At 51.7% G+C, this 23,441-nt stretch overlaps 1 protein-coding gene across 1 annotated transcript in view; it reads left to right on the top strand.

The window, feature by feature from the left end:
- The window catches only part of Inpp5d (inositol polyphosphate-5-phosphatase D), a 109,724-nt gene that overhangs the window by 62,039 nt on the left and 24,244 nt on the right, over positions 1 to 23,441 (top strand). The window contains exons 6-14 of the mRNA XM_071619534.1: positions 691 to 778; positions 6,214 to 6,294; positions 6,417 to 6,488; positions 7,398 to 7,521; positions 15,054 to 15,160; positions 16,893 to 16,995; positions 19,041 to 19,237; positions 19,667 to 19,784; positions 22,949 to 23,045. Coding sequence (XP_071475635.1) covers positions 691 to 778; positions 6,214 to 6,294; positions 6,417 to 6,488; positions 7,398 to 7,521; positions 15,054 to 15,160; positions 16,893 to 16,995; positions 19,041 to 19,237; positions 19,667 to 19,784; positions 22,949 to 23,045 — 987 coding nt within the window. The remainder of the gene's footprint in view (positions 1 to 690; positions 779 to 6,213; positions 6,295 to 6,416; positions 6,489 to 7,397; positions 7,522 to 15,053; positions 15,161 to 16,892; positions 16,996 to 19,040; positions 19,238 to 19,666; positions 19,785 to 22,948; positions 23,046 to 23,441) is intronic.

Genomic DNA, 23,441 nt, shown 5'->3' with positions numbered 1-23,441 from the left:
AAACATGTACAAACATGAACAGTTTTTGATGAAATAAGTGAAAAATCAAACTCAAAATTGTCTGCTCACCATGCTTAAAACGTGAAAACAATAGAAAGAGATGGGAAGGGAACAAAGAAACGTTAAAGTCCTAGTATTAGATTTGTCTCCGGATTTGACAATGGAAAAAATCCCTCTGGGCTCCCTCGAAGCTGCTAGAAAGGGATTTGCATCAGAATCCACCAGTCCCCAGCACCAGGAAGCCCTTGTATTTAAAATGCAGATTCCGGACCAAATCAGCTTGGAGCCCAGAAATTTGCATTTTTAACAGGGGTTGTGTATGTGTGTGTGTGACTCCTGTGAGTTAGACCGGGAACCCAGGATTCCTACGTGATTTCAAAGTAGTTTGGGTCTGGACTGGAGTTCCCTACCGGCTGCGTGCTCTCACGCGGCTGAGACAAAACCCAGGTAAACTCGGTTCTGCACACAGTGGGGCTCCAGTTGGACGCGGAGGGGGAAGGGAGGGGGTCTGGGCCGACGGGCCGGCTCTGGCTGGCGGATTGATCTTTGCCTGGGCTTGTCCTTGGGGAAGGATCACCGGCCTTTGTCAGGCCCAGTGTGACCGTGTCTCCAGCCAGAGCCGGAGCCGTCTTGGACGCACCTTCTCGGTGCCCACTAACCCTGTTCTTCACCCCGTCCCCTGGCCTCCAGAGAAGTTGTCCGGACGCTCCCGTCCCTGGAGTCTCTGCAGAAGTTGTTCGACCAGCAGCTGTCCCCTGGCCTCCGTTCTCGTCCTCAGGTACAGGGTCTTGGGGTGGAAGGAGGAAATTAATAAGCCCAAGGAGGGGGATGAGCTAGCCAGCGTCGCAAGGGCCCAGAAGGAGAGGAGAGCAAACTGGTACACTGAGGGGGAGGGGGAACCCACCCCGCCCCATCCTGCCCCATCCTGCCCCTTCCCCAAAGGCGTTTCCTATGCCAAATTTTGATTTGAAGAATAAGGATTTCAAATTATGTGCCCATCAGCTGAACTGCTGATTTAGCTCTGAATCAGGAGGCGAGCAGGACCTGTTCCCACCATGGCTCATCCGAAACTGGAAAGAAAGACAAGAGGTGACCCAATTCCTGATCCTTGCTGCTTGCTCCCGGAGAGGCAGGATAAAGACACCTCTCCTCAGGCAGGAGGCCACGGTCCAGTTGGCCATTAGGCATAAATCTGTAAAAAGAAGAATAAGAAGAAGAAGAGAAAGAGAAAAAGTTGTCCTCATCAAAGTTATAAAAACAAGCAGAAACAGTATCTTGAGGAAAATATTTGCTACAAATATTAGAGACAAAGGATTAGCAGGATTGAGAGAGAGAGAGAGAGAGACTCCAAAAAATAGGTAGAAAAATCCAGTTATTTAGATGGGAAAAGCTATAAACAAGGCTTCACGGAAGATGGAGGGGGGCAGGCAATGTATCCATAGAAAGATTTCCAACCTCCTGGGCAAGTAACCCTGAAACGACACTCAAGTGTGATCTCCATTTATCAGCCAGAAAGTTGATGGCTAAAGACGACTGTAGAGTCAGGGCCCCTAGTATTGGGGAGCCCGATGCTCTTGGATGCTCCCCGGGGCTCATCCCTCTACTGGCGGGATGGAAATGGGTTTTCTGAAAGCCATTCATGTGCAAATTTTCACTCCCCTCTTCAGCAGAGCCATGTGTAGGTAGCCATCTTAAGGATCGCACGCTACACGGTACTGACAAAGGTGTGCACTGGAGCTTGGTCTCTAAAAGCAAAAATATGGAAGCCCCATCAGTGTAGAGAGATGATGAATGTAGAGAGATCGGCACCGCTGTGGGCAGATCTCCAGCCATACCTGTTGGGTGGGATATGCAAATGGCGGAACAACTGTGCACTGTGGCTTCAGCCCAGGGAAAGCAAACCAGAAGGATTTAAACCTACCGGGCTACTCTGCTCACCAGGAGGTCCGGTGGGATGGGAGAGAAGTGGATGGGCCCAGGGCGCCTTTGCCCACATGGCTTGCTTGAGTTGTAGGGCAGATGAAAGTTTCCTCCTTTCTGCTTCCTAAAGTTTCCATCGTTGAGTCTCTGGGGCAAACTGAGAGTGGACAGTTCGACTGGACCAATAGGACATTTATACATGTGGGAGCTTCACAAAGTGTGACACTAAGACACAGATGATTGACGTTTTTATACCACTGTGAGGCTATGGAAAGCAGCAGGGGCTTGGAGTGGGGCAGGTGGTGGTGGGTCATATACTGGGGGGGGGGGGGGATTCTCAAGGGGAAGCCTCTGGTCCTGAACAGTTCAGCTCTTAGTCAGCAGCCTTCAGAAGACGGGGTGTGCTGGAGGCTGCAGTGGCAGGATCCCTTGAGCCCAGGAGTTGGGGGTTAGCCTGACCCACAAAGTGAGACCCCATCTCAAAAAGAAAAGAAAACAAAGAAAGAACAGGTGAAGGCTGCACCAAGCCTCCCTTGGTGAGTGTTCACGGGTCTTTCCTAGATCTAGACAGCAGATGGCGAGACCACAGAGAGCCTCCCTTTGACTACCGGTGGAGAGGGTTGCAAATTTCTTTTACAAAAAAGACAGCTTTTCAGAGCTATTCCTGGGTCTGCAGTTTCTGTGAATAGCCATCTTGAAACATGCCAAAGAAGAATATTTTGAGGTGGCTTATTTTGGTCTTCCACAGAATTGTTTTTTACAGAGAAAATATATTTGTGTTCTATTTATACAACTGAAAAAAATTCACCAGGAAAAAAATATATTTAAATGTATTTCTTTGAAGTGGATGATGGGTTAATTTCTAAGAAAGCAAAAACAAATCTCGATGAAACGGGACCAGCTAAACATCAGAAATTAGTTTGAGAGGAAGAATGTGCACCCAAGTCCTTGATCAGGAGACAGGCCCCCAGAGATGGGCCAGCAGCCATCAGGGTGAGGGTCTGCCCCTCAGAGGACAGGTGTTTGCATTTGGAGGTAGGACAGAGCAGTGGCAGGAGTGGAGTGGTCTCCTGTGAGACCCTGGATTTCAATCCATTTCCTTCATGGCCCCAGACGGGGAACACCTATAGAAACTTAAATAGAGCAACAAATATACCACTTATGGTAACTTTGAAGCAGCATGTTTTTAGAGGTCTGTTCTGTTGAGAAAACAGGTGGTTGATTACAGCATTTGAAAAAATATACAAAGGCTCTATGAGCCCTAGATTATGATGTCCAGCCTACTTTCATGCACCGTATCAATTTTGTTGAAGTATTTGCAGAATCTATCACTCGGAACTTACTGGGTTAAAGGAAGGTCGAGAATGTCACCTTTGGTATACCTTCAGAATTCACAGTCAGGAGGGTGTTCAGAGAGGCTGCCTGGCATAGAGAAGGAAGAGGCGCCTCGGTCAATAAGACTAGCCCCTTGGGCCCTTTGAGCCCTGCCTGTGAACTGGGGGTGGTGGTGTCCTACAGTGCAGGGCTGGATAATGGGGGAGGATGCCCGTGAGACTGGCATCTGAGCAGTCAGATCCTTGCCACACAAGCCCTTAGCCTTAGGAAGGCAGACACTCCCCAGACCCTGGTGGGACCCTAACCCCTGCAGGGAATCTTTCCAGGGCTGTTGAAAGGCTCCTAAAACTATGCAGTCGAAATGGTGAGGAGCCTCAGGGCAGCCAAGAGCCCTGGGTCTACCCTGCACAGAACCCAGAATGGGGGTTTGTGTAGGCATCCCCTTTGAAAAGTGCTGCTAAGGTGGATGTGGCATGCCTGGGACTCCGGGGCTGAGGCAGGAGGATTGCACGTTTGAGGCCAACCTCAGCAACTTAGCAAGGCCTTAAGCCACTTAGTGAAACCCTGTCTCAAAATAAAAAAATAAAATAAATAAAAAGGACTGGAGAGGTAATGCAGTGGTAAAGCACCCTGGGCGTCAGTCCCCAATAAGAGAGAGAAAAGAAAGAAAAGTGCCACTAAGGGGCAAAGTGGGATAACTGGGTGGACTGTGTAACCCGCAGGTGACACCCGTGCCAACCCACCCACGCCAACCCACCCGCGGGCAGGCTGCACTGCGAGTTGCACCCTCAGCCTGAACATTAGTGACATTTCGACCTGGGTAGCTCTTTGTTGTGGGGACTGTCCTGTGTGCTGGCCTCTACCCACTGAGTGCCATTAATCTCCCCAGCTGTGCTGCCTGGAAATGTTTCCAGATGTTGCCAAATGTCCCCTGAGGGGTAAAATGTACCTGAGAGCCACAGTACTCAACCCGCATTCAAATCCCGCTGTGTGCTAGCTCTAGCACACCCTGTCTCTGCTCCCCCAGGGCTTAAAATCGTGCTTGTTATAGGAATTCATCAAATGATCCTCGTTATTAGGCAGAAGTATTAGAAAAGCTACAGCTCTTGTCCCAGGAACTAACTCCCTGGGCTCAACATCCTTGTGCTCTGAAAGGTTCTGCCAGACCTCCCCCAAAGTCACAGATCCAAAGAGGGGAGACACCAGCCTAAAGCTGCACAGCAACTGTCCAGGGTAGAAAGCGGGTCATCTCAAGTGTCCACACGGGGAAACAAGGAGGTTTGAATCCATGCTATCTTAGTTAATTGTGAGAAAAACAACCCCAAATGAGGGTGGCAGAACTGCCCCACCTACTGACCAGCATTTCTTAGCCAACAGGTAGCCTTTCTGTTCTGCCCTTGCCTGCATCTAGATCCACTCTTCCCAGCCTTTCCATCATTGATATCTAGACAGATTGTGAGCTTTCTTAAAAAGTAGTCAGAGAAAGCACTGACACGTTAATAGCCATGATGATGGTGGTGAGGTGATTGGGGGAGTTAATGATGCTGATGGGACTGGTGGAGGAGGTGGAGGTGTGTCTTGGTCCATTTTCTGTTGTTATAACAAACTACCTGAGGCCAAGTGATTTATAAAGAATTGAGGTCTGTTCTGGCTCATGGTTGTGGAGACTGGGAAGTCAAGAGCAGGTACCTGCATCTGCGCACTATCTGGTGACAGCCTTCTTGCTGCATTATCACCAGGCGAGGGTAACACAGGGCAAGACCGAGAGCCGAGCAGGCTTGCCAGAGAGCACATTGTCATAACAAAACCACTTTCTTGGTGGGGTAGAGGCTGCAGTGACGATGGCGATGGCAGGAGTGGCGTAAGGAGATGGGTAGAAAACTGAGGTCAAAAGCAAACATAGCCAGGCTGATACGTTGAGCAAGGAGGGAGGTGAAGGGACAGCACTCTTTCCATTCTGCTCGGTGTTCAAGTTAGGCATGTGTCTGATTTCCTCATCCTCCTGCAAGACTAACTATGCATCTCCAGCTCCTGGCAGCCTGTCTACCTTAGAATGGAGACTTTACAGTGCTTGTTCTGTGAACAAGTGCTCGATGGCATGGACTTGGTGCCAAGCAGAGTACAGGTCCTGCTCTGTGTTTTATTAGCTGTGTGACTACAGATAGTAACTTGAGCTCTCTGGGCCCTTCTGTTCACAAACAACCCTATTGAGCCTCTCCAATGGTCAGAGGGTGTTCCTAGTGCCCAGGCTGCAGCACTGGTCACAGTGTCCTTGGTCTCAATTCTCGTGCCGCCTGTGTTCTATCAGGGGAAGCACACAGGGAGGTCATACATGGAGGAGATAACTTGATTGATAGCAATGACCAGGTGGCTATCCCAGCTGGAGGGGACAGGGACGATTTCCCAGTGGTATGAGACCTGAGTGACAAGGAAGTGCCCTTCTCAAGTGAAATCCAAGTCCCTGGAGAGCCTTAGAAAGTGTCACTCTCGGCGGATCGGCAGTGGGGATCCGAGCGGCCCTGGGGGGCGGTGCTGGAGCCCAGCGCCTCCGAGGGCAGGGTAAGGAGTGGACAGTGCTGTCCCTGCAGGGGAAGCAGCTGGCCTCGGGTTTTAAGTGGTGGAGTGGGTGTGTTTGGGGAGCAGAGCAGGCTCCGTAGTGCAGGAGACTGGGAGGGAGGAGGTAAGATCAAAGAGGCGTGGAGCTCGAGGCGACTGAGCTGGAGGGTGACGGGCTCCTGAGAGGCAGAGGCGTGACGATCTGGTTCGGGCCGTGAGGATTCTGAGGATTTTGCGTGTCCCAGTGTCCTCATCTGCAGAGGGGATGAAGACAGTGGTGCGCGAGGCTGTCGGGGAGCTGGAACCCGGTGGAGCAAGGGGGCGAGGGCGGTGCTCAGTGTGAGCCGCCTTCCTGATGAGCACGCAGTCAGTGCCACCCTCGTTCTCGTCCTCGTGTCCCAGGTGCCTGGGGAGGCCAATCCCATCAACATGGTGGCCAAGCTCAGCCAACTGACAAGTCTGCTGTCCTCCATTGAAGACAAGGTATTGCAGGGGGTCCTGCAGCTCTTGTGGTTTCTTGGGGGGGGTCCCCTGTTTAGACAGAGGATGGCCAGGTTGCAGGCTCTGTGTCCCTTCTGACTCTGCCCCACTGCTGCTGCCCACAGGTCAAGGCCCTGCTGTATGAGGGTCCCGAGTCCACCCACCGGCGTTCCCTCATCCCTCCAGTCACCTTTGAGGTAAGAGGCCATGACAGTGGAGACTGGCCTTGAAATTCATGCTTTGGGGATCGTTCTGGTCCCTGGGACAAGCGTGCCTTTGGCTTGGGCTATGGAAGGGCAAGGAACCCAATTGTGGAAAACGGCAGTCCCTGGAACTGCCTGGCCGGGGAGATGGTTCACCGTGAGAACTGGGGCCTGCAAACGTCAATGAAGTCCCCTCCGTAGGGAGGCTGCCAGGGACAAGCTCCTCATTGGCTGCAGTGCTATAAACTTTGTCCTCAAAATGAGAGGAATGAGCTACATGAAAATAGTGTCCCCAGCGGCCCGTGGGGAAAAACCAAACCAAAACAATTGCTGTGATCTCCCTGAGAGGGGCTGAATTCGAACCTCCAGCCTTGATCCAGAAGCGTGTTTTTCTTAAATGATCCCCAGTGTTTCTGGTGTGTCCAGCCAGCCTGATCCCCGCATTCAGAAACACGGTGAGACACCCCTGCTCCCCACCCCAAAGTCCTCTCTCGTCCTGAAAATTCCTGTAAAAGACAGATTTCCATTTTCTGGGCTGTCCTAGGCCACAGTGTTCAGCTGGCCTGTAACAAGGCCCTGGGGTGTCTCACTAACGTCCTTTCTGGAAGTCAGGGCAAAGCAGGTTGACATAATGAGCCGCTTTGCAATAGTTCATCCGTTTTCCTCCACTGAGCCTGTTGGAGAAGAGCTGGGGTGCACAGTGGGCGAGCTGGGTTGGCCCCCGAGTTTGGGCGACTCTCAGGGGAGGCAGTGGGATGTGCACATGTGGACTGGGGCGAGGGAGATGGTGTCAGCAGCCTGATGGCTCCCCAGGGGACGCTGACCCAGGGTTGCCCAGCCATGGATTGGCATCACCGAAGCTCATTCAGAAAATCAACAAACCACATCTCTTCCTCCGCGAAGGTGAAGTCGGAGTCTCTGGGGATTTCTCAGAAAATGCAGCTCAAAGTGGACGTCGAGTCTGGGAAACTGATCATTAAGAAGTCCAAGGATGGCTCTGAGGACAAGTTCTACAGCCACAAGAAAAGTAAGACCCTCATGCCTCTTGCCCTAGGTCTGTGGAGGCTTTTACCAGGGACCTGCAGCAGGTGACCATCAGTAGCAGCCCCAGAGAGTGAGCCCTTTGCAGAGTGGTCGCTGTCCAGCGTGCCCACAGCGCCTCACCCTGCCCCTGGAATCCCTCCCCTGGCCTCATGTCCCCTCCCCTGCATTCTCTGGCCTCTCTTCTGAACCTTGGGGAAGGAGCTCACACCTCACATGGTGTGCCCTGCCTAGCGACAGTCTTGTGGCTGCGGCTGGGGTGACCACGCATCTATGTGTATGACTCTGTCTTCTCTTCCCTGCAAACAGGCCAGTCTGACCCACCCTGTCACCTCATTGTGCCTACTGCAGGCCCTGCATAGCCACTTAGCAGCTGTGTGACCATGGGCATGTCACCTCCAAGCTGTCTTTAGCAGCTTTGGGACCTTGGCCCACCACTCCGGGTCTCGGTTTCCTCGTCTGTAAAATAGGCATGAGAAAGATGACCTAAGTAACACGGGACAGAGCCCAGCACCTAGGTGCCTCTCTGAGCTGGCTTCTGTCTTGGCCCCGGAGCTGTTTGGTTTTGTGTTTTGCACCATCAGGTCAACTCATCCATACAATGGGAACTGTCCCCTGAGGAGTCCTTGTGGAGAAACCACTGCAGGCAGGACAGTAGGGGTCAGGGCTTCTGTTCTGGTGCATTGAGTGGCCAATAAATAAACAAATATATCAACACACTGTCAGCTGCTGATGAGTGCTGCCAAGAAAACAAGAGCATAACGGGTTAGGAATCAGTGAGGGAGATGGAGTAGCCAGCAGAGGGGGACAGGGCGGGCACCTCTCAGCGAGGAGTGCAGGAGCTGAGAGGTTAGACAGGGGCCTGAGGGGAGGGTCCCAGATGGGAACAGCCTGTGTGGACTCAGGCAGCACAAGCAGGCCTTGAGGAAGAGCAGAAAGGGCTGGGGAGCCTCACCCGTGATCTGCTGGGAGGCTGAGGCAGGAGGATCACGAGTTTGAGGCCAGCCTGGGGTGCTCAGAGGCAGAGAACTGGGGATGACAGCCTTGGGGCCATGGAAACAAGTTTAAATGTTGTCGCAAATGTACAGGAAGTCTCTGGAAAACTTGGATCCAGAACAGGAGGACTAGATCTCAGTGCCATTGCCTTAGTGCCACTGCAGGGGAAGGACGTTCCGGGACAACAGTGGATAACCGGCCCTCCCTGGGGTCACTGTTTCCACGCAGCACTGGGACCTCGGTGTATTTAGGAGGTGGAGTGTGGAAGAATGGGATGGAACAAACCCGTGGGAGCCAAGGAGAGGCCCTGGGAGGAGCTGAGCCGGGCCTGCGCCTTCAGATTCCCCTGTGTGTCCTGGTATGAGAAGGGCACCTGTCACATGAGGGTCTTATGACCTGCTTCAGGGAAGGTCAGAGAGCACTTTCTGCATCTGCTGTGTTTGGGGTTCCTTTCCTTAAAATACCCCTCATGTCAAGGTGTCTATTGGAGGTAGTGGGTCCTGAGCCCCATCACTAGCACACGGGGTGTGGGAAGCCCAGGCAAGATTCCCAGCCCTCCTGCTGGTGACCTTGGGCTGGTGTCCTCTCTGGGCCTCAGTTTACTCCTCTGTCAACTACGATGGTGGTTTTATTCTGGAGGGCTGCTGCCAGGCATGAGGGACCAACACTGAAGCACATGGGGCCTGGCGACTGGGGCTGCTCAATACTATTGGTCACTGTCACCACTGTCACCGTTCCACTAATCCTTCCAACACAGCTGTGAGGCAGGCAGAATGGAGCAGTGTGTGTGCATATGTGTATCAGGAAGACAGTCCCTGTGCACTGAGTGACAAGCTGTCATACCTGCAGAACTAAGCCCCTGGCATCAGGGCAGGGCCCCTCGGTGCGGTGCCAAGTTGGACGTGAGAAGCCGCGAGTTACTGGTGGTTTGAGCACGAGGGCTGTGTGGAAAGCCGTCAGCTTAGAATGGTGCTTCCCTCTGTCCTAGGAAGAGTAAGTTCAGGAGGTCGGTTGTACAGCAGGTGACTCCAGCTGATGACAGTAGGTTGAATTCTTGGAAATTGCTGAGGGACGAGATGTTAAGTGTTCTTGTAGCTGTGGGCAATCCAGTGACTTGGAGGCTGAGGCAGGGGGATGGCAAGTTCAAGGCCAGCCTCGGCAACTTACTGAGACTGTTTCCAAAAGTGATAAAGAGCTGGGGATGTGGCTCAGTGGTAAAGTACCTCTGAGTTCAATTCGCAGTACCCCCCCCCCCAAAAAAAAAGTGTTCTCACAATAATGGCAAGTATGAGCAGTGACGAATGTGTCAATGCGCTAGGTTTGCCCATTCCACCCTGTGTATGCACTCAGAACACCATGTGGTACCTGATTCTTGGTGTATCAATTTTAATTAAGCAGGGCTGGGCCTGTAGCTCAGTGGTAGAAGGCTTGCCTGGCATGCCTGAGGCCCTGGGGTTCCATTCCCCAGACTGGGGCAGGGGACTAAGTAATGGGGAGGGGGTGGGAAGGAGAAAACAGCACTGATACCCAGCGCCTGCCAGCCCTGACTTGGGGGCACATACCCAGCTCTTGTCGCCCCCTACCAGGTTGATGGAGCTGTAGTAGATCTGTCATGACACCCGTCACATCAGAAGACACCCACCTGTTCACAGTCTGTCCGCCCACCCATCCCCCGCCAAGGACAGCAAGGTCTTTACCTTATGCCCCGGCCTGGCTGCATGCTCAGGGACATTCCCCATAAGTCCCAGCTCCCCTCAAATGTGGGCTCCACCAAGCTGGGGTGTGGGTCTCTTGTTCACTGCTAAAACCCAGAACTGTGCTGAGCCCAGAGTAGTGGTCAGTGCAGGAATGAATTTCCCAGCAGATGCGTATTGGTGAATACACGATGAGCAGCTGAAGTCATGCAGCGCCCTCGGCCCTGCGTTTAGGCAGCCTCTTCATAGCTGAGAGGCAGTGTGCCTCACGGCTGAGGCCTTTGGTAAGCTGGGTGCTCATCCCAGAGCCAGGACTTGGTCATACTGTGATCTTGGGAAAGCAGCTTGACTCTGGAACCTCCATGTTCCTCTCTGCAAAACAGGGCTTCCTGCGAGTGGCTGTGAGATGAGTGGGTGAGGCCTGTCTTTAGCCTAGAGCCTGGCTCACAGTTTCCAAGTTTGGCTGTTAGCATGAAGTGTCGCCTGCCTGCAGGAGCTCTGTGGCTGCAGGCTTTGGTCACCAGGTACCATAATATCTTTGGCATTATGGTCTTTAAACATAGGAAAAGACTGTTGCTCTTTGACAAAATTGTAATGCATTCACTTTCTGAGCACCTGCTCCATGCCAGGTGTGGGTACCAGGTGGGGTCCTAGCTGTCAGGGAGGTTGCATTCAGCAGGAGGAGTAAAGGAGAATATCAACAAACACAGACATGCGCACGTGAACCAGGAACATGCCTCGGAGCAATAGCTCCAGGCTGGGAATTCAAATAGGAAGACAGGACAGTCGGGAGCAAAAGCCTCCCTCAGTGTGTCACGGAATGAGATCTGAGCATGGGCATGTTGACAGTCATGCCCAGAAGGAGGCCAGGCGGGGTGCCTAGGTGGGAGCAAGGCTGGCAGGGAAGGCAGGCTGCCCGAGCACGGAGGAGGCAGAGGCTGGGCCGGTCCAGCTGGTGCGGCTCGCTGAGCGCTGAGCTGCCACTAGGTTTTAAGCGGGGGATGCCATGATCCCACTGTGACAGGTCACTGGCTGCTGTGCTGAGCATCAGTTGTGAGGGGGAAGGAAGAGTGGGGACAGAAAGACCAATTTAAGAGGTCATGACAGTAGTCAGGCAGGAGATAGTGGCTCGAGATGAGGAGAGGTAAACAGTCTGGTTTGACGGAAGAAGGAAGAATGGCGGCCCGAGGAGCGCAGAAGAGCTCGCTTTACTAACCCCATGCGAGGAAAGGGAGCCACTTACTGACCCTGGTCAAATAAGAATCCCATCAAGGAGGTTGTCACGCCCTGGCAGCAGCCACAGAGTCCTGGAAACAGATGTTCAAGAAAACCAGCAATTCAGAGGGAAGGAGATGCTGCCTGAGAGTAGCCGAACTGGAAAACTGCAGGGCATCCGGGTCGCAGGGGAGGGAATTGTACCGTGGGACACTTCCTGCTGCCACTGGCAAGGCCCATGGGATTCCCGAGCACAGAGCACACACATGTCACCCACAGTTTCCGTCTGGTGACACTCCTAGCTTATGGAGCATGCGTCCACTATGGTCATTTCCCTTCCAGAAGCCAATACTCAGAGGCACAAAGGGAAGGGGAAGAGGTGAGAACTAGGAAATCTTTGTAAGTGGGAAGCAGAGATAACGGCAGCCAACTTGGAGAACCGAGCAGCTAAGCATGAAGCACGTGGGAGAAGAATGGAGGCACCATGGCTCATCCAGGGGCCACCCACGGGCTGGGAACTGAGAGCACTGGGGCCCTGGAAGTGGGGTGAAGGGCCCGATGGAAACCCGTCAGAGAGCCGCAGCCCCAGCTGTCTCCACTGCACACAGCCAGAGGTTCCCTGGCTCGTTTGTCAGGAGATGGGTATTTCCTCTCCAGAGGAGGTAAAGGCCTGGGGGCCGCTGGACCTGGTGAGGGTAAGAGACCCTACTGAAAGCAAAGGACCAGTGATGATAGTGACAGTGGCTTTCCAAGTGCTGAGAGCTCAGTCTTCTTTCCTGAATGATGCCAGCAGGCCCAGGCAAGAGGTCGGAAGCATCTTTTCTGGATGATGTGACCACCTCTGGGGCAAAGATGAAAGTGCTGCCATCAAGTGACAACCCAGTGGAGAAGCCCTGCTGGAAGGACCCCACACCACTGATACAACCCAGCCTGTCAAGGGTCACCAGAGCAACCTTCATGCCCAATCGTGGGGCTTTCTTGGATAGTTGTGTTTTGGATAATCTGTAAGCTAAAATACCATAAAAGTTTTAAGACTGTGCTGCAGAAGTATTTCACTGGTAAGCAGAGATACACAACGTGTAGTTCAAGTATGGAAAGCTCTTGAAATACTGGAAAGGTCTAGTCCAAGGTCAGCTAGTGGTATAGGGATGTTTTTGCTTTAAACTTCAGCTTGTTTGTGTTTGCTGCTTTTTCACCAATGAGAATAGATTGTTTATGTAATGAAAGAAAATAGTTAAAAAGAAAAGAGCACAGGAGGGCTGTCAATTCTTTCCACTTATTTTTCCTGGGTCCACCATGAGCACAAGGCAGACCCACCCTCCCTTAGGTTGCAATCAGTAGAGCGGCTGACTTTAAATGAGAGTATACACAATTTCCAGTTGTCCCACATGACATGACTGATGTTTACCTGCTTCAGTTCTACAAAGCCAGCAATTTTATGTGATTCAACTTCAAAATTGGAAATCTTGGTGGGTCCCCTCTGAAGACAGCAGCTCACAAAGGTGTAATGATGGCTGTCTTTATTGAGACCTGCCTTTAGCTGGGATGGCTCAAGATTCTGTGTCTCCATTTATCACTGTCTTTTTGTGGGGGGAAGGGAGGGGGATACTGGGGATTGAACTCAGGGGCACTCGACCACTGAGCCACATCCCCAGCCCTATTTTGTATTTTATTAGAGTCAGGGTCTCACTGAGTTGCTTAGCCCCTCACTTTTGCTGAGACTGGCTTTGAACTTGCGATCCTCCTGTCTCAGACTCCCAGGCCGCTGGAATTAACAGACATGCGCCACCACGCCTGGCCCTTTATGACTGTCTTAATCCTTCTGATCTTGCAATCTTCAAGGGAAACCTCAAATAAAAGACAGTGGGACACGAAGACAGAAATAAAGGGAAAAACAAAAACTGTTGGAGGAAATAAATTATACAGATTTAAAAGAATTTAGAGTGCTATCTAAAAAAGGGAACAGGAGGAGAACAATATAAAAATGAAAGGAGGAGAAGAGAGTGGAAGAAGGACAACTCTGGGAAAGGAAAAACTATAAAAATGTAGAAAATAAAAACTTGATGGAAGGGTGGGAGGTAAAAAGAAGGGAATTGCCTGAAAGCAGAACAGTGGGGCAGAGCATTGGAAGACAGCAGAGGTGAAATGCTTACGGAGGCCCAAGGCCACACGAGGAAGCCCTGGAGGAAGAGCCCCGGGAAAGATCAAGTGCAAACCAGACTGTTGGGAGTCCTCAGATCACTCGCAGGTTCCGTGATGCGTGAGGAGAAACCAGGAGGCCACTGGGCGTGGGAGCGCATTCACAGCTGGGCCTTAGTGCCTGGAAAGGGCTCCGCAGAATCAACAGAAGAGGCACCGGGCAAGAGCTGAAGGGAACCAGGACACGGTTCCTGCCCATCAGCCAAGAGAGCACACGTGAAATGTCCACCAGGATGGTCTTTAGATCCTCAGCACCAGGGTTTTTAACTGGGGCTGGTCGTGGAGGTACCCTCTCCTGGCGGGATCCCTCTTGACACCTAAGGTCCAGACTCCAGCAAAAGGCCACCCTCACTAGCAAGCTCCAGGACAGCAGTCGCCGGCCCACTGTGCCGATTCTTTTCTGCACAGAGGTGAATCAGAACAGCTGTTTCCCCTTGGTAATGCTGCAAACTGGAGGTGTCGGAGCAAGTCTCCAGAGTCAAGAACGGTTTCAAATTTGGAATCAGTTAAGTGGGAGGGTAGAGTTTTCAGACACAGGAGGACTCCAAAAATGTATTAGTTGCCCATTCTTCCTTTCTTGGAAAGGTACTAGGGACATTACTGTACCAAAATGAAGGAGTAAGCCAAGACTTGGGATCCAAGAAACAAGATCCAGTGAGACAGAGCTGGGTAGGTTGCTGGATGACACAGGTGTTGGCCCCGAGCTCCACCATCAGGCCTAGAAATGGCGTCCAGAGAGGCTCTGGGAAAGTTTCCCAAGGACAAAGGATGATGAAAGAGCTTGGTCACAGGAAGGAGTTACAGACTTGGGGGGAGTTGGGACCAATGAGAACACAAGGCAGGGGGCTGGGGGGTGGCTCAGTGATGGAGTGCCTGCCTAGGCCCTGGTTTGATCCTCAGCACCACATAAAAAAATAAATAAAACAGAGATATTATGTCCATCTACAACTAAAAGGTTTTTAAAAAAGAAGGAAGGAAAGAGCCGTGCACGGTGGCACACATCTGTAACCCTAGTGACTTGGGTTGCTGAGGCAGGAGGATGGAGATTTCAAGATCAACCTCAATAACTTAGGCCTTACGCAACTTAGCAAGGCCCTGTCTCAAAATGAAATATAAAAAGGCCTGGGAACAGTGTTGAGTGGTAAAGCATCCCTGGGTTTGCTCCCCAGTCCAAAGAAAAAAGTAAATTAAATTTGTATTTAAATTAAAAGCAAAAGAAGGAAGGGGAAGGGGAAGCAGGAAGGCAGAGCATCTAGGAACAGCAGGATCTGGAGACCAGACAGAGACTTAGGGCTCCGCCTGTGGACAGGAGGGTCAGAGGAGTTGATGGTCCGGAGTCTGGACCTGGTGGAGACTGGGACATATTGGCTGAATATGTGGATGAACAAGGAAGTTAACTTCCATTTTTCTTAAGTCCTGCAGCTCATCAAGTCACAGAAATTCCTGAACAAGTTGGTGATTTTGGTGGAAACAGAGAAGGAGAAGATCCTGCGGAAGGAATATGTTTTTGCTGACTCCAAAGTAAGTGACAGCAAACCTCCAAGAGGGACTGAGAGGAGAGTGAGGGGACCCCTGTCTATTGAAGATGGTAATGGGCCGGGGAGTGTGCACCGTTAGCTCACTTCTCAGCAACCCACTTCACGCCTGGGGAAGCCAAGGCCTGTTTTTCGTCAGCCGGGGTGTGTGCAGTCACGCTCTGGCTGCCCCAGGAGCTCCTGTGCCACCTTGCCAGGCTGCATCCCTTCAGGCACATCCTTCATCACCTGCTCCTTGCCCAGCCCTGGGCCTGGCTGGGAGGCTTTTAGCTTCTCTGGGCTGGACTTGAGAGCGCTTTGGGGGACCTGGATTTAATTCTGAGTTCTATCTAGTGCCCCCTCTAGGAAACTTGTTTCTGCACTTTGCCCCACTCAGAGGAAGTAAGATGCTCCTGCCAGGACTGGCTCCCAGAGGAAACGGTGCTGTGTGGGCCAGTGGGAAGCCAAGGTCAGGCCCCTCTGCAGCCAGAGGCAGGCTTCTCTGCCACCTGAGCACTTACCTTAGAAGTCTCAATCGGGAACTGAGACCCATCAAGCCCCACTGTTCAATCCCCTCTGTCCAGTTCAGGGGAGGCCATTGGGCCACAGAGCAGTAAGGACATCTATCACAGAGGTGCTGGATGACCCACATGCCACAGAAGGTCATGTAGGGTCAGTCAGCACCTACATTGAAAAATAGGGTGCATGAGCCAGTCGTGGGAGGTGGAAAGACTACTGGAAGGACACTATTCTGGGCACAGGGGTATAGGTCCAAAACCAGTTCATTCTGCCCCAGTTTTGCAAGCTCAGAAGGATTGAGACATGGAATCTTGAGCCATCTCAGCTAAAGACAGGTCTCAATAAAGACAGCCATCATTACATCTTTGTGAGCTGCTGTCTTCAGAGGGGACCCACCAAGATTTCCAATTTTGAAGTTGAATCACATAAAATTGCTGGCTTTGTAGAACTGAAGCAGGTAAACATCAGTCGTGTCATGTGGGACAACTGGAAATTGTGTATACTCTCATTTAAAGTCAGCCGCTCTACTGATTGCAACCTAAGGAGGGTGGGTCTGCCTTGTGCTCACGGTGAACCCAGGAAAAATAAGTGGAAAGAATTGACAGCCCTCCTGTGCTCTTTTCTTTTTCTTTTTCTTTTTTTTTTTTTTCATTACATAAATAATCTATTCTCATTGGTGAAAAATTAGCAAACACCAACAAGCTTAAAGCAAAAATACCCCTATACCACTAGCTGACCTTGGATGTTTTGATTCAACCCATACATTTGTATTTTTAAAAAAACAAAATACAGGAATGCAATCTATACTGGTTTGCATCAAGTAGCTTTCCATACTAGCTACAGATTATGGCATCTCTCCTTGTTGGTTAAGTACTTCTGCACCATAATTACTTGACCAGATTCTAGTTTATGGATGAACAGATCCCCCATGATAGGACGTGAAGGTTGTTTCTGAGCTTGTCTGGTTTGCAACATGTGCTGCAGAGCCACGGAGGGCTGGCTCTTTGGGCGGTTCCAGGATTTCTCTAGAGTCAGGTCCTCCGGTGGAATGGCTGGGTCAGAGAACACTCGCTGACTCGGGATGCGATTCCCAGGTTGCTGTTCGGCCAGTGCAGAATGACTTACACTCCGCCCAGTTTTCTTGAGGCTGAGTCCTCTGCAAAGTGTAATGTGCAGGGAGGCAGAGGCCTTGCTCAGTCTGTCCGCCCTTTCATCCCCAGAAGAGAGAAGGCTTCTGCCAGCTTCTGCAGCAGATGAAGAACAAGCACTCGGAGCAGCCGGAGCCCGACATGATCACCATCTTCATCGGCACCTGGAACATGGGTGGGTCCCTGTGCCCCTCCCTCCTGTCCCGTCTCCTTTGGTTTTGCTTCTCCTGCGGTTGAGGGACACCTCCAACTCTCCTGCCTTCTTGCCCCGGCCCAGTCTCCTTTCTGAGGAATTCTACTCTTTGCCTGGGGGGATGAGCAAGAAAAAGGAGCTCTGGGTAATTGCACCCCGGAGCAGCAGGGTGGGCTTTGGAAGAAAGAATCTGAGGGCTGGGGATGTGGCTCAAGTGGTAGCGCGCTCGCCTGGCATGCGTGCGCCCCGGGTTCGATCCTCAGCACCACATACAAACAAAGATGTTGTGTCCGCCAAAAAAAAAACTAAAAAATAAATATTAAAAAAAAAAAAAAAGAATCTGAGTATCTAGGTGGAGGGGCCCACTGGAGCACCCTGCCAGCGTTTGGTAGCTTGCCTAGGGGACCCAGGCCTGGGAGAAAGAAGTCCATTCCTGATTTATTCAGAGAGAGATCAGTAGGTATGGAGGTAGGTAAGTGGATAGACAGATAGGTAGGTAGGTAGACAGGTGGATGAATAGAGTGATAGAGAGATGCCCAGTTAAATTTGAATTTCATAGGAACAACAAATAAATTTTTAGTATAAGTGTTTGGCCAGAAATAAATATATAAATACCAAATATGTACTACATATATTTATATACTAATATATAAGTTAAATATACACTATAAAATTTTTCCAAAGAATATTGACATAAGTACTCAGCTAGAAATCAATTAGTAAGTAGGAGATGTCCATTTAAATCTGAATCTCAGATCAATAGCTGTTGCTTATTCTAAAAACCTCCCATTTTTCTGCCTTTGTCCTGGGCGGAGTCAGGCCACCCCAGTACCTGGGCCAGTGTGTAGTCACCTGGCAGAATCCTGGAGGAAGGCTTGAGCACCCTTTAGAGAGGCAGGGGCTGCTTGGAATTGAGAGGGCAGTGGGGAGGGGCCAGGATTCCAAAAGATAGCTGTGGGTCTCCGCGTCCACTATGGGCTCCTGACCCCAGGTCTGCAGAGCATTAGCCTTCCCTGTGACTTTTGACCCCTGAGCTTGCCAGGTCAAGCCCACATGATTTGGGGCTCACAGCAGTGCTAAAGGAGAGACCTGGCCAGGGCCTTGGGGCCCCACATCTTCCGTTTCAGTATCTTATTGTCCGCCTGGCTCTCCCGCACCCGCCCAGGGCTTCATGCATGTGGCCCGGGGCACTTTCCATTTTTCCCTTCATCAGCAGAGGTTTCTTTTGGTTGGACATAGTCAGTGTCCCATTGCACACTGGAAGGGTGGCAGGGTCCCCACAGGGTGACCCACCAGCCCAGCATTCATGCACCAACTGGGGGCCCCCAGGAAGCAGAATTCAGCCAATACTGTTATTCCGCTTCTTGGGTTTCTTGGCCCTTGTGAGCCAAGAAGCCACCTCTGTGAAAAAGGAAAATGTTCACTCATCCTCCTGGGGCATCCTTGTTCTTGCTGTTTCATCTCATTTTTCTTTTCTTTTCTTTTCTTTTTTTAAAAATTTTTTTATTGTGAGAACAGGTTCTAAGTTGCTTAGGGCTTTGCTAAATTGAGGCTGACTTTGAACTTGCAGTTGTCCTGCCTCAACCTCCCAAGTCACTGGGATGACAGGCATGTGGCACCATGCTGGACTTTCCTCTCCTTTTTGGAAATGGAAATGGAGGGGGCCTGCTTGCTCTCCCTGTTCTCTGGTGAACCACCTGCTCATTTCAGCTCTCGACTGAGACCTCCTTTGGTGGACACTAGGAGCCTCCACCCTAAACACCTCAGCTCACTTGGCAGATTCACCAGTAGAATGTAAATTCCCAAGGGACAGGACAAGTCCTAATGCATACAGAGCTCTGACCCCTGATTGACTCCTGGGTGATGTTGGTGCTTAGTTTTTCATTAAAAGCATTTGCTGGAATGGTTTGGCCTGATGATGTGATCTACCCTTATGTCCCCCATGATTTTTCTGCTGTTTTGATCCTCTTGCTGCCGTTGATCTGGTGTGCCTTCAACTCACTTGGTGTTGGGTTTTGCTGTTGAAGGTAACGCCCCCCCTCCCAAGAAGATCACGTCCTGGTTTCTCTCCAAGGGGCAGGGAAAGACGCGGGATGACTCAGCTGACTACATCCCTCATGACATCTACGTGATCGGCACCCAGGAGGACCCCCTGGGAGAGAAGGAGTGGCTGGAGATACTCAGACACTCCCTGCAAGAGGTCACCAGCATGACTTTTAAAACGGTGAGCAGTTGGCCACACCCCAGCGGTGCTCGAGGACAGTGGGCTTTGCTTCCAGAGAGCATCTCAAGCACAGTAGGCTTGAGCTACCAGCTCTCCCCCTCCACTGAGCCCCCACTTCCTTAGCCACAGAGACGGACCTGGAGGCTGAACTCAGATTGATGGGGTCAGTGGGCTATTGCTGAAAATCGCTGGCCCTCCTCCTTCCCAGCCCCTGCTTGTAGGAGATAATCTTGGAAATGTTGTCAGCCCCAGGTGTCACCTTAAGATGCTTTCCCTCATGGTGGGGCATCGGGAGGAGTGCCCTGAAGGCTAGGGGGTACAGACAGGGCACGCCATTCCCTGTGCTCTGGGGCCAGGGCTGGGCCATTCATTCCCTGTGCTCTGGGTTCAAATACTATACCAAGTGTTGCAACGCTGTCCTCCCACCAGGTCGCTATCCACACGCTCTGGAACATCCGCATTGTGGTGTTGGCCAAGCCAGAGCACGAGAACCGGATCAGCCACATCTGCACTGACAACGTGAAGACTGGTATCGCGAACACCCTAGGTAAGCGGGGCAGGCACCTGATCCTCCCAGCACACTCTGCTTTGTCCTTGTCACGGAGCCACCTGGGATATATCTAGATTAAACCCTGAGTCTCCTCCTGGGTAAACCCAGGTGGTCGGTCTCCCTAGCCAAAACTCACCTGAGGTCTACACCGGCTCTGGGGATCTGGCTGAAAAGTGGGTTTTGACTCAGTAAGCCTTGAGTGGATCCTAAGACTCCATGTCTCGCAATCCCCAGGTGACCCCAGTGCTGCCAGCTGGTCCATGGGCGCCACTTTGTGCAGCAAGAACCTAGAACAGGGGTCTCTGGCACGCTTGTGCTGGACAGGGCCGGATAGTGACTGTCACAGGCTTCATGGACCACAGCTCATCTCTGCCATTGCCACCAGTGAGCTGTCATAGGCCACAGAAAACGTGAACGAGGTGGCTGTGATTGGTGCCACTTTCTTCATAAACGCGGCGGGGGTTGACCACAGGCTGGTGCCTGACCTGGATCCCCCTTCACCCAGGTTGGAGCTGGAGTCCAGCTCTGAGCCTGTGAGCCCAGTCACAGCACTGCGGAGAGCTGAGAGAGAGACCAAGCGTGGGAGCCTGTGTGTGCGTGCTCATGGGCATGTGCTTCTGTGTGTGTGTGTGTGTGTGTGTGACTAGGGGTGTGTAAGCCTATGGGGGCGTGGCTCAGGATGTGTGCTTGTGTCTGTAAGACTGTGAGTGTGCCACCCTGTGTCTGTTCGTCTGTGCTTGTGAGTGTTGATCTATCGTGTGAGCGTGTGGGGGTGGAGTCGGGGGTTAGGCCATACATTGGGTTTTGGTGGCTGGAGCTGGGGACAGAACAGAGTCCCAGAGGAGACAGGAAATGGAAGGATTGTTGCAATCCCATGTGAAAAACTCGGCTTTTTGCTGGCAAACCTCAAACTGCCCCGCCACACCCACTCATCTGTCCTTCCTTCCTGCCTCAGTGGTGGTGGGGACAGCACCGGCTGTGCCCTGGCCTGAGCCCAGCCCTTCAGCTGCCCGGGAACTTCCCCTTGTCTGAGTCCGTCCCGCCCTGGCTACTTGCCTTCCTTGCCACCCCCACCCACACAGCAAAGTTCACTGAAACCTCACATTGCAAAACATACCATGCCTCAGCCAAGCCCAGCTCCGGTCACCCATCAGTCCTTAGGGCAGCGAAGACCTTCTGAGGGTGGACCCCACACAAGGCCACAGGCCAGAAGCTTTACCCGCATGATCTGACTGAACAGCAGTGCCCTGTGGGGAGGCACTGTTAGCGTCCCAGAGGAAGAGATAGGCCATGTGGATGTGTCCTAATTTGGCCAAGGCCCAGGGACAAAAAGTGGTGGGTGGGGTTCAAACCCAGATGTGGGTCTTTAGACCCAACTGCCAGAAGGGGAGGGAGCTGGAGAGGAGGCCTGGGAGAGGAGGGGAAGCCCCGGAGCAGGATGCCAGAGCTGGCCCGGGCCTGGGCGCACTATGACACACCCCCCAGCTGCAGGTTCCTCCTCTGGAACCCGGGAAGCTGAGCCAGGTCTAGGTTCTAAATGTCCTAGTAGCTGCATTAAAAATAAAAAGGAGGTCTGGGCTTGTGGCTCGGCGGTAGAGCGCTCGCCTCGCACATTCGAGACCCTGGGTTCCATCCACATAAAAACAAATAAGTGAAATAAAGGTATTGTGTCCAACTACAACTAAAAAGTAAATATTAAAAAAAAATAAAAAGGAAATAGGTAGAATTAGTTTTAAGAACAGATTTTAGTGAACCTCACACATCCAAAAAGTTATCATTTCAATAGGTGTTCATTACACATCTAGCTGTTTTTCTTACCTCGGGCACATGAGGGTTTTACACTTAGAGCCCCTGTCATTTGGGATCCAATGTGTTCCAAGTGCTCAAGCCATGTGTGGCTGTGGCTCTCGGGTTGATCAGAGCAGGTTTCCCAGCTCCAGCCTGGCTCAGGCTGGAAGACGGCCTGTGAGGGCCAGCTGTGATGTTATGGGAGCCTCTGTCACAGCCACTCAGCACTGGGAACCCTGAAGGCAGCTGCACACAGATGATACCTAGATGAAGGGGCAGAGCTGCGTGCTGATAGAACATGATTTGTAAATGCTAAAATCAGAATTTCATGTCTTAGCCGGGTGCAGTAGCACAAACCTGTATTCCCAATGGCTCAGGAAGCTGAGGCAGGAGGATCTCGAGTTCAAACCCAGCCTCAGAAACTTAGCAGGCCTTAAGTAACTCAGTGAGACCCTGTCTCTAAATAAAATATTTTTAAAAGGGCTGAGGATGTGTCTCAATGTTTAAGTGCCTCTGGGTTTAATCCCCTGTATCTATATCTATATCTATATATATATTATATCTATATCTGTATCTATATATATCTTAATGTGTTATGAAAGATTATTTTTCTTTTGAAATTTTTTTCCCCTGAACCATTTAAAAAAGTAAACACTGGCTTAGAGGGCTTGTCAGGCACATGTCTCTGGGCCCCAGAACTTTAGCTTTGGTAGCGATTTGGTGTTTCCCCTTCTAGCAAGTTTCTAGGTGCTGCTGCCACTGGTGCAGGGAGCATACCTTGAGAACCGCTCGTCTAGAACAGATCTGCCAGTGAGGGCCTTTGGTCTCCCTGCAGCCCTGAGTTAGCCAGGTTGGGGTCAGTCCACCCAGCCGGGCCACTTCCTCCCAAATCCTCTTCCAAGTCCTCTGCCTGCCTTTTTTTTTTTTTTTTTTTTTTTTGGTATTCCGGGGCATCTACCACTGAGCCCCATCCCCAGCCCTAGTTTTGTATTTTATTTAGACACAGGGCTCACTGAGTTGCTTAGGGCCTCGCTTTTTGTTTTGCTGAGGCTGGCTTTGAACTCACAGTCCTGCCTCAGCCTCCCGAGAAGCTGGGATTACAAGCGTGCCACCACCCTCAGCCTCTGCCTGCTTTTGATGGTCCCTGCCTGCCTGGCACAGTGGCCACTGACGTGACTGCCAGCCTCCTTCCTCTGCCCTGCTGAGGAGCCCAGGGCTGTTGGTCCTCACTGTCACCATGATGTCTCCCGGCCCGTGGGACCTGCTTGCTCTCTCTTCCCTGCTTCTCTTGCTCTTTCTCAGTGCCATCTCCTTACCCCTTGACGAGTTTCCTATTTGACTTCTCTGATTCTCCTGCTCTTCCCTCCCTTTAGGGAACAAGGGAGCCGTGGGGGTGTCATTCATGTTCAATGGAACTTCACTGGGCTTCGTTAACAGCCACTTGACTTCTGGAAGTGAAAAGAAACTCAGGTAATGGGGTGCGTCCCCCATAAGCCTGTGTCTGGGTTACTTATCCAGGCAGCCCTCACCCCTGAACCCCTGACAACCTCTTCAGTGCCCGTCCAGGACCATCTGGGCATCTACCAGCCTTTAAGGGCCTCCCATGGTCTCAGTAGAGGCAACTGCAGTCCAGTAGGGCCCTCAGGTGTGGATGACTCTTGTCTGGAGGACAAAAGTGACATTAATGTCATTAAGCTCGTAGATACCTAGCCAACACTCCCATGTCCACGGGGAGACCGTGTGGATCAAGGCCTGGTTTGCCTACTGGTGGCCAGTCGTGGATGGCCATCTAGAACACCCCTCTGCTGAGCAGATTCCACTGCTGCAGCTCTGGTCCTCTGTTCCCAGCTTGGTCTCAAAAGCCCT

This window comes from Marmota flaviventris, chromosome 11 (assembly GCF_047511675.1).
Source record: "Marmota flaviventris isolate mMarFla1 chromosome 11, mMarFla1.hap1, whole genome shotgun sequence".
NCBI classification, from domain to species: domain Eukaryota; kingdom Metazoa; phylum Chordata; class Mammalia; order Rodentia; family Sciuridae; genus Marmota; species Marmota flaviventris.
The sequence above is the reverse complement of the archived record's forward strand: the minus strand, read 5'-3'. Positions and strand labels throughout refer to the sequence as shown.